This window comes from Cololabis saira, chromosome 8 (assembly GCF_033807715.1).
Source record: "Cololabis saira isolate AMF1-May2022 chromosome 8, fColSai1.1, whole genome shotgun sequence".
In the NCBI taxonomy this organism is placed as follows: Eukaryota; Metazoa; Chordata; class Actinopteri; order Beloniformes; family Belonidae; genus Cololabis; species Cololabis saira.
Genome location: NC_084594.1, coordinates 45,462,698 through 45,473,511, shown reverse-complemented (window position 1 = coordinate 45,473,511; position 10,814 = coordinate 45,462,698). Strand labels below are relative to the sequence as shown.

The window sequence follows — 10,814 nt, the reverse complement described above, 5'->3', positions numbered from 1 at the left end:
CTCTGGGGATGAGTTTGCACTCAAACCCGGGGATCGGGCCTCCCCTGGCCGGGGGGTGCACGGGCGCGCGTGGCGGCGGGGTGGAACCATTGTCAGGTGTCTATGTCTTATGTTGTTAGTATGAATGGAGGAATGCTGGACCATTTCCCCCTCCGCCTGGGGGCTCCGGCGGAGCAGCAGCTACTTTAAGGCTGCTATGTGGGGCTTACCTGTGGACAATCAACAAGTAGCTCCTCCAGCCAAGCCAGGCTGGCCGTGATCCTTTTAGACTGCCTCAGTTGCATGGACCTCAGGCTGAAACCAGGCTTTGACTGACAACTGGAATGCCTATTTTCCCATTTTTGGATTAACTAGGGTTGAGTGGAATCACCTCCTGCTAAAATGGTGGGATACACAGGCCAAAAAAACCTATGGATGATGTCATAGGGTGTTTGTACATTTCTCCTTAAAACAGTATGGTCCGATGCAGTGAAGGGGATGCAACCATACATATACAGGTTAGCATGTTACCAAGTTCAGAAAAATCTACAAAAGTTTAAATGTTTTATTAACTCCATTAAAATTTCTACAAATAACTGGGTGGAACCAGTTACATCAACAGGAAGTGACACAGGGGGCCATTTGACATGTCACATGATCACATGACTTAAGAGTCACATATCAAATCAAAGTGATGGCACTTTAAAGAGATGTCCAACAGTTTAACTGCTTCTAAATTCAGTTCTACTCAATAATACTGTATTAATAGTTCATAATAATAATGTATTATAAATGAAATAATGCATCCGTAGGAAATCTTTTCAATCAGAGCAAGACTGTTAGCTTAGCCTAGCATGAATGCTGCTGGGACATCAGAAGAAACTGAAATAGCTCTAACTGCTGTCAACCTGAACTGCTAATGCTAACACTAAACCACAAGCTGAGATTTAAAATGTATGTTTTTAGCTAAGCTACAAAGGTCACTCTGTAACCATTCTTTGTGTTAAGCTAAGCTAAGCCTTCTTGTTTCCAGTATTTATACTAAGCTGTGCTAACACTTTCCTGTTTCCAGTGTTTATGCTACGCTAAGCGTATGCTCTTTTGCTGTGTCCGAACCCCCACCCCACTCGTTAGTGCACTACTCCAAAGCTACTACATAGGAGAGTTCTATGTAGGGAACTATGAAGTGTACTCATCATGAATTTTCAGACACAACTGGCATTATTTTTGTCATCACTGTTCATTCTTACCATAACGAACCACTGCTGGCTATTTTTCATGATGCATTGTGGGATACATTGAATGCAATATATAGAATATAACGATTCTCAGAACATATTTAAACAGGACTACAAAATGCAGACCACACTATGTAGCACACTGTATAGTAGATGGGGGTGATTTCAGACACAGCTTTTGTTTCCAATCTTTTGTGCTAAGCTAGGAAAACACATTCCTTCTGCAAAGCCAGTTTAAGCTAAGAATCTTTGTTTCTCGTGCTTATGCTAAGCTCAGCTAGAAGTTATTGCTTCCTAATGTTTTTTCTTGGCTAACAATTTCCCTCTCTGTCCAGTGTTTATGCTAATCTTACACTTTCCCTCTTTTTCCGGTTTGTGCTAAGCTAGCATAATACTTTCCCTCTGTTTGCAGTTAATGCTAACTTGATTTAACATTTTCCCTCTGTGTCCAGTGTTTATGCTATGCTAAGCTAAGCTAACACTTCCCTTCTGTTTCCAGTGTTCATGGTAACCTGGACTAACATTTCCCTTTGTTCCCACTGCCTATGCAAAGCTAAGCTAACACAGTCACTGGGTCATGTGACATTGAGATAATTCAAAGAGCATTGATGACTAAAGTTAGACATTTACAAACAAAACATTGACTTTCCTTGTTTTAAACAACATGTTAATGGTGCAGAACACGCTCCACTTACTTTAATGTCCATACACATTAACACTGTTTCGATAGTTGGCAGAAATTCTAGGTGTTTTTCATCTTCAGGTGGACCGTCTATGGTGATCAGCTGACCATTGGCTATGATAAACATCAAAGTTGCTTTCTCTGATTAGCTGTTTCACATAGGGAGCGTGCTGGTATCAACAAGGTACAGGGTCAGCGTGGTGTCACATTCTGTTGGTTCAGCCTACAGTGTACAGACGACTGGTTCTGGTTTTTGTGGTTCTACTGTCCCAAGTCCTCTGTAGTTCTGTTAGGTCATTGCGACTTCAGCTGTTTTCAGTTATATGTTGTCATCGTTATCATCACCATCCTATGTCCTTGTCTTATTGGCAGCATGTTGTCGTTGTAATGTCTTGCCGTTGTCATGGCAACATGTGTGTGCGTGCAGCGAGCACTTCCCTCAGCTCATGGCACAGACACTGACAGAAGCCGTAGAGGACAAGCAGCAGTAGCGTACATGGAACCAGACTGACGAGGATGACGCCCAGCCACAGCTGACCAATCATGAGCAGGTAGATGCCCAGAGGCAGGGAGCTGAAGTACACCTGGACACAGACAAGGTAGGACATGAGTTACGTAGGCTACAATAGTCTATTTCTATTAGGGTCTGGCTCCAAAACTAATTCCATCTCTACTGACCTCCATATTTAACTTAACAGCATATCTAACTTACAGCCTGGTACAAAAACACCTTTGGTCTCCAAAACTGGGGACTCATGTGGATATCTGTCCTAACAGACCATAGTGACCGGCTCTGAGACGGCCTGGAAGTTTGGCTAGGATATGCTACGCTGGAGCAGCCAGCGGCGACTACCTTCACCCTCAGCCAGAGGCCACTTACTGGTGTATAGTTGGAGGACAGCCAGCCGGACAACTGGTAGCTGGACGGCAACTAGCGACCTTTCTATGTTAGCCTTGACCGTTCCTGGTTGGCTAGCTTAACCACTGGTCAACAGCTAGCTGACTGCGCTTAGCTGGCAGAGCTCAGCTGGAGTGTTCGTTTTGGTTCTGAAATGGGGATAAATTGATGGATTCAATTAGGATGAATGGAAGTTAAAGGTGTTCCTACCATCTGCCAGACTCGTGTGTTTCATCCATTTGCCAATTTTTGGATGTACCAGTGTTTGGTAGTCAGTGCCTGCTAATATGGCGTCAAGTAGAGTGATAATCTCTGAAAGGGGCAACTGCTCCATGAATGAACGTTGGATGGGCTGCTAGCAGTCATCCAACGGGCCACCCTCTAAGGGACCCCAGCTAGCAGGCTTTAACATGAGTGATGGTCGTTGCTGCTACCTGCTCCAGCACAGCTTAGCTCAGGTTCTTCCCTGGACACTTCCTGACCAATGCAGAGCCGGTAACAACAGTCTGTACAGTATACAGTCTATGAATAGACTAACCAGACACAGCGCTCCAAGCAGGCAGCGGGGGAAACTGCGGGATGTCCAGGCGCGACACTTCTGAGCAGGCAGGTTACAGGGCAGCGAGTCCAGGCTCGGGGGGCGGTACACACCCACTACATTGAGCATGCTCAGTGAGTCAGAGGATGGAGAGTCATCAGGGAGCTCCATGATGGTGATGACCAGACAGTCTGAGGAGCGGTGGGTTGCATCCACGCCTCCTACTGCTCCTCCTGCTGACAGATGTAGACCAGAACTTTACACCGGAGTCTGAGGAACACAAATGCATCACTCTGACCCTGGTGCTGGACTTTACCGCTCAGGCTGGTGGGACTCAGTACCACCTCCACGTCGCGTCCTTTTGATACTGCTATTCCTTCTTGCCGAGCTCGGTCCTGACACGACAGCACAGCCAGGATGTGTCGGTCGTCCTCCATCAGCCACACCTGACCAAGAGGATGACAGTTTGACTCAGAGCTTTCCAATTCTGACAGAAGGATGTGAGAAAGATGGAGGAAACTGTCTCCTCAGAACACTGTCTCACCTCCTCGTCTGGGACGTAAGTCTCATGGCGACAGAATGGACAGCTGATGATGGAGGGTGAAGACTCTCCTGAAAACAAAGTCACAAAATGTGGGTAAGAAATGGGTACCTCCTTTTATATTTACATTTCAGAGGTTTAATAGAGGGTATGCATTGACATCACTTCCCCACTGCACCAGCCCCCTTACTCGCACTGACTGGCAAAACATCAGCAAAAACAGCTGGAACTAGTGGAGAAGACGGGATAACAGCCGATTATTGGCTTAAATTAAAGGCAGTTGGACTTGACAGTGACCCGTACAGTTACCCCAAGAACCAGTGGTCCATGGACATTAATATTTGGTACAGTTACCCCAGGAACCAGTGGTCCATGGACATTAATATTTGGTACAGTTACCCCAAGAACCAGTGGTCCATGGACATTAATATTTGGTACAGTTACCAAGAACCAGTGGTCCATGGACATTAATATTTGGCCACGAATCCAGTTTCCTGATATTTATATGTACTTCATTTCTACGCAGGGGAAATACAGGAAGCAAAGCTTGAAGGCATACAAAAGTCTTGACGCTTGGTCCGACTTCAAGGCAGGATTTGTTGTAGAAATTAAAGTAATGAGGACACCAAACTTTATGATTTGACCGTTTAACATTAGCTACCCAAAAATCCAACATTACCTGATACAAAATGGGAACCACAAATCCACGTTTCGGTGCCTGGAATCCAGTTGTTCCTGCGAATTGCAGCGATTTGTCTCTCTTAAGCTTATTTTTCAGCATTCTGTAAAACGATATCTCCGATTTCTTGCTAAATCTACGAGTACAGTCGATCGCACAACAACTCTTTCCCATTTTAAATGTTTTCCAGTTGCTCAAACTGAAAGTCTACGCTGCCACTCAGTCTTTCTGCCACTCAGTCTTTCTGTCACTCAGTCTGTCTGTCACTCAGTCTTTCTGTCACTCAGTCTGTCTGTCACTCAGTCTTTCTGCCATTCAGTGGGCGTAACCCGCTGTGAAGTCGCATCTGTGACCTCTACGCATTCCCTCTATTGTAGCAGGTGTTGCTAACCATTAGCCATTGAAGAATCTATCATTAGTAGGTGTGCAGTTTAACTCACCCATATCAACCATTTTCTTCAGACACTTGGCACAAACTCGGTGCAGACAGCCCAGGAGTTTGGGTTTCCGGCTGCGAGTATCGTAGCGGTTGTAGCAAATTTTACACTCCAGTTCTTCCAGAGTGTAAACCAAAGACCGAGCCCAGGTCTGCACCTGAACACACCATAGCAACAGAGGCTGTGATATCCTGAACGCATTACAACATTCTGATATCACTCTTCTGCAGCAAAGGATAATGGGAACTCTTACCTTGCCGTCCATCCCCTGGCCTAACTCTGCCTCCTTCTTCAGCTGGCTCATCTTATTGGCTGTTATTGAGACCGGAAGCAGGGGGTCGGGTCTGTGGTGAGCTGAGCTTAATACTGTCTGAAACCTGTCTTGGCAAAACAAAACAAAAACAACAGACAAACGGCTCCCATTCAGTAAAACAAACTGCTCTGTTTCTTGGTGATTTGTTACGGTTTGGATGCTGTTTGCATGGAGACAGAGCTTCAGACACACCTGAGTTCAGATCAGCTGATCAGTCATACATTGAAGGATGTCCATCCATCCAATCAGGAGGCCAGATGTCCATCTGAGAAGAGATGGGGGATTAGATATCTGAATTTCTAATCACATTAGCTTGTTTATATATATATGATTTTTTTTTTATTTGATTTTATTTATGTGTTGATAAATAAGCAGTTTTTGAGTTTTCTGAAACAGTTTGTGGATTTATAAAATAGCAACATTTGACTTTTCTCGCATAAAGTTAGAAATTCTTCTATTTACCTTTTTTCTCTTCTCCCCATGGCCCTAATATACCTGTGGGGCCTAGATAAGGAAGTGCCAGCACAATGTATTTAAGTGAGCTATGTTTATTTTTATCTATTAGTCTATATCTATATCTATTAACTTGAAGATTTTGAAATCCCCCATAATAGCTGAGTTTTATGTCATTCCTGAGAACCCCACAAAGCTTTTTTTTTTTTTAAATTAATATTTTTATTAAACACACTTTCATATTGAAGAAATTGTCATATTTGCAAATGGATGATTGTACTAAAATGATGTAAAATGGAACAGCGAAAGACAGATATCATGACACTGGAATGATATCTTTTTTTTTAATGTGTCAAGTTTTAAGCCTGGTTTCTAATAACTTTTGAATGTGTTTTATTCTGCTTATATAACCTAATTCCTGACTGGGTTATTAGCTATATGTGTTTACGGTTGATGAAGCTTTGGCCTCATCAGACGTGGAAGGAGTAACGTTAGTCCGAGCTGGAACGTCACAATCTCCAGCTTTAGGCTTCGTTATTGTCACAAATTTATCCATCAGGTCTAAATAGCGTTAAATATGAAACAGCCAAGTCAATTTCGCAACGTAATTTTCTTTTCTTAAACAGCTAGCTAGTTCGTTTTTCTGCTCTAAAGTTGACATTAGTCACATGACTCACGTCATGGGAATCATTTATGTAGAGTTGTAGACTAAATAGTTATTGTCAAAAGTAGATTATTATCACCTGTTAATGGAGTTTTCTCAATCATACAGGACTGTCTCAGAAAATTAGAATATTGTGATAAAGTTCTTTATTTTCTGTAATGCAATTAAAAAAACAAAAATGTCATACATTCTGGATTCAAATCAACTGAAATATTGCAAGCCTTTTATTATTTTAATATAGCTGATTATGGTTTACAGTTTAAGATTAAGATTCCCAGAATATTCTCATTTTTTGAGATAGGATATTTGAGTTTTCTTAAGTTGTAAGCCAGGATCAGCAATATTAAAATAATAAAAGGCTTGCAATATTTCAGCTGATTTGTAATAAATCCAGAATGTATGATGTTTTTGTAATTGCAGTACAGAAAATCACAATATTCTAATATTCTATATTCTAATTTTCTGAGACATATATGTATGTATATATATATATATATATATATATATATATATATATATATATATATATATATATATATATATATATATATATATATATATATATATATATATATATATATATATATATATACACATATATATAGCCTATATATATATCCTATATATTTTTTTTTAACTCAAATTATTTAGCAGATGTTGAACTCCTCCAAAATATCTGGGTTGTAGTAATTCCTGGGACCCCCCCAGAGCCAGATGTTGCTGGAGCAGAAACACCTGCAGAGCCTCACCTGCGGGCGGGGGCGGGACCCGCCGCTGCGGCTGCGGTTGCAGGTTCAGATCCCGTCGTTCAGCAGCCGCGTCTCACTGCTCGCTGCAGCAGCTGCGGTTGCTCTCAGACGGGCAGCAACATGTTGGCCGCTCGCTCGGCATCAACAGTTCCTCCCCGGGTCTGGCCGCTGGTCCGGCCGCGGCCTCGTCACTGCAGCAACAGCGTCTCCGCTGTCGGAGCAGCGGCGGCGGCGGCGGCCGTGACGCCGCTGCGGATCCCGGAGCCGTCGGTCGGCGGCCTCGGTAACGGTCCGGTCCCGCAGCTGTTAGACCCTGCTCCTCGAGGGTTCGGGCTCGGCTCCGGTGCGGTCCGTCTGGGCCGCTGGCTCGTCGCCGCGCGGCGCTGCGCGGCTCGTGACACTGACTCACCGTCTCCTCCGGCTCCTCCGGCTCACTGCGGCGGCCGTTGTCATGACAACTGGCCAAGCGGTGACAGGGGGGGATGCTTGAAACGGGGTCGATGCGCAACACGAAACTGTTGCATATCGGTAAGGTTTACTGAAGAGTATTGTTTGCCTCTTCTACCTCAGATTGCAGATTTAAAATTTTTTTTTTTAATTTAAATTTTTCTTTATTTTTCTCGGTTTGTACACTTACAATCAACATAGTAAAACAAATGTGATTGTGGATGTTGCTGTGATGTGCTGTCAAAGCACATCTCATGTTTTGCTGTAGTCATTTCCTTTTCACTTTTGTTTTCATTTATGACAAGCACCTTGTTTTGAATAAGCACCTTTCATTCATGCCTTTTTAAAAGGCACATTGTGTTGAATAAAAAAATGGTTGAATTGTAACAGTGGTGTCCCTTTCATTTTTTTCAAACATTATTAGCTGAGTGGGCTGGCATCAGTATTTGATTTTAGAATGAATTTTGAGTGTATTTCCCCAAGACTATGAGCTGAGTAATATTAAAAATTGTGAGTGTATTTCCCACAGACTATGAGTGGAGGAAAATAGACAAACATTTGAGTGTATTTCTCCCAAACTATAAGTTGTGGAATATTACTTTTTTTATTTTATATAAAGTTAAAACATTTAAAAATATAAATAATATTTTTGTGTAATCCGTTACAAAAATTATTTTGAGTTCTGTGAACTTATTCGGGTTTACAGTGTAGGGCCAGGCAGGAGAAACATAAAAATAGTATTTTAGAGGAGAAAAGGATTTTCTTTTCATTATGCACTTCCAGAAAAAAAAAATAAAAATAATAAACTTTATTTCCATAGCACCTTTCATACGAAAATCGCAGGTCAAAGTGCTTCACATTACAAACATGTCAAGAACAATGAGAAATAGAGAAACAAACAACAACAGCAAATAAAAACAAAAAACACAAATATTTAAGTGCAGTGATATAATACGTAACCCTGACAAAATTCAGTTCCAAATCCCTCTACAGAACAACTACTAAGATAGGATAAAATGTTGAATATAAAAAGGTAAAAATACTGCACTGAGTCATAGGCAAATGAAAAATAAAAAGATAAAAATATCAACAAATAAGAGTACAAGATAAAAATGATCATATAAAAGTAATGCAGACAGTAAAAATCAATGATATATAGATTAAAGGAAAGTGGCAACTAAGGCGCGGTTTGTCACCCGGATATCTCATGCTTAAATGCTGGGGTGAAGAGAGAGGTTTTAAGTTTTAAAAAAGTCGAAATGTCGAGAAAAAAACTTGAAATGTCAAGAGAAAAGTCGAAATGTCGAGATTAATGTTGAAGTACAATTTCGAGAAAAAAGTCGAAATGTATTTTAATTTTATTTTTCAAAATTTTTACTTTATTGTTATTGTTGCTACTTGTATCAGGATCGTTTATGCGCCAAAAGTCACCAAATTTTGCACCAAGCCAGGCCTGTCGAAAAATGTGATATTTAATGGTTTGCATTAATGGGCGTGGCCTAACGGCTCAACAGCGCCCCCTAGAAAATTTCGTGCCTCAAGCCCCACAATACGGTTTGACGTACATGCACAAAAATCGGTACACACCTGTATCATGTCGCAACTTAAAGAAAAGTCTCTTGGCGCCATGGCCGAAACCAGACAGGAAGTCGGCCATTTTGAATTAATCGTGTAATTTTGGTGCAATTTATGCCATTTCTTGTGATTCATGATGATGACCTCTAAAGGGAGAATCTGAAAGCAGAAAAAGAAAATGGTTTATATTGTATATACTCACTGTTTAGTGAAGTCACCATTCGCCATGGTAACGCTGCCTGGAGTGTGCTGCCTGTGCTCTATTGTGCTCCCATTCAGTACTATATTATGAGCATTGGACTATTTCCCATATTTGATCATCATTGTTCTCTGACACTAGTGTACATTCTGTATATTGTAAATCATCCCCACCGCACTATTGTATTTACTGTTATAATATTATATAGTATTATAACTACTGCTCATACATAGCAACTTATATTCATGCACACATTTTTATATTCATGGCTTGGGATCCCCCAGGTGGGCTGGGCCAAGTGGTCGGGGAGAGGGAAGTCTGGGATTCCCTGCTTAGGCTGCTGCCCCCGGGACCTGAACCGGATAAGTGGACGAAGATGGATATTCCAGCTGGTAGCGTTCTGCTATCAGGCACCACTACTATGGAACCAACTTCCAATCTGGGTTAAGGAGGCTGACACCACCTCCACCTTTAAAACTAAACTTAAAACCTTTCTGTTTAGTAAAGCCTCTAGTTAGTGTTTAGTAAACCTCTAGCTGGTGTTGGTAAATCTCTAGGTAGTGTAAACTCTAGTGTGTTAGAGTCAGTAGTCATAGTTGCAGCTATAGAACAAGACTATAATAGTTAGTCTCAAATATAGCTTGGTGGTAGATATGCTGCTATAGGCCTCTGCTGCAGGGGGGCACCGACATGATCTGCTGGGCGGTGCCTCTCACCCTTCTTCTCCTCTTCCCTTCCTCTCTTCTCCATTTCCATTTTTATTTATTATAAGTATCTCATAGCTTTCATATTTGTCCATCGCTCCTGTAGTTTCTTGTGCTTTTACCCACCATTGTTTATGTAATAATTGCTTGGGGGTTTATGTTCTGGGTCTCCGGAAAGCGTCTAGAGACAACATCTGTTGTATTAGACGCTATATAAATAAAATTGAATTGAATATACCGTATATACCTGCACCTCTGTGTTTATCATGTATACTTATTATACATTTATGGCTAATTCAAGCATCAGATTTAATCTGTAATTTGTTTCAAATGTGACACCCAGATGAGTGATCAGAGACAGGAACTCCGCTGTTTTACAGGAAAATGGTCTGTGTGAATTCCCATGAAGAATATCAGATACGATTAGATAACAAAGCTGTTCCATGACTCTTAAACAGACCATTGAACAGGTGCTGTCAAGACAGGTGTGTGTTGAACAGTAAAAGAGTCTTCGCTGATCCTCGTCCAATGCTCAATCACAATCAGAATCATGTTTATTTGGCCAAGTCAGGTCAAACAAGACATGGAATTTGACTCGGTTATTATTCGCTCACTCTACAGTAAATAGGCAAATGACAGCTCTTATTAACATGTATACAATTTAAAAAAAGTGAAAGGTGCAGCAGTATGAGGTAGAAAGGTGCATTGTTACAGCATA

General features: G+C 41.6%; 1 protein-coding gene across 3 annotated transcripts; it reads right to left on the bottom strand.

The window, feature by feature from the left end:
* Nucleotides 1-529: 529 nt before the first annotated feature.
* On the bottom strand, nt 530-7,593 carry LOC133449031 (E3 ubiquitin-protein ligase RNF182). Of its 3 annotated transcripts, none has more exons than XM_061728119.1 (8): nt 7,172-7,593; nt 5,498-5,570; nt 5,246-5,373; nt 4,996-5,149; nt 3,880-3,947; nt 3,652-3,781; nt 3,336-3,571; nt 530-2,483 (listed from the first exon to the last, which is right to left on the bottom strand). In XM_061728119.1, the coding sequence occupies exons 3-8, from the start codon at nt 5,294-5,296 to the stop codon at nt 2,301-2,303; spliced, it is 822 nt and encodes a 273-aa protein (XP_061584103.1). In that variant the 5' UTR covers nt 5,297-5,373; nt 5,498-5,570; nt 7,172-7,593; the 3' UTR covers nt 530-2,300. The 3 variants fall into 3 exon arrangements, with proteins under 3 accessions (XP_061584103.1, XP_061584101.1, XP_061584104.1); XM_061728117.1 differs by having other exon boundaries at nt 5,246-5,369; XM_061728120.1 differs by having other exon boundaries at nt 3,336-3,568; nt 5,246-5,369.
* Between the last annotated feature and the right edge of the window lie 3,221 nt (nt 7,594-10,814).

Excerpts from the sequence above, each read along its gene's own strand:
- LOC133449031 (XM_061728119.1), bottom strand. The coding sequence starts at position 5,296 with ATGAGCCAGCTGAAGAAGGAGGCAGAGTTAGGCCAGGGGATGGACGGC. Across the intron at positions 5,150-5,245 it reads GCCAGGGGATGGACGGCAAG|GTGCAGACCTGGGCTCGGTC; the intron begins GTAAGAGTTCCC and ends TGGTGTGTTCAG. Across the intron at positions 3,572-3,651 it reads GAGTCCCACCAGCCTGAGCG|CAGGAGGAGCAGTAGGAGGC; the intron begins GTAAAGTCCAGC and ends TACATCTGTCAG.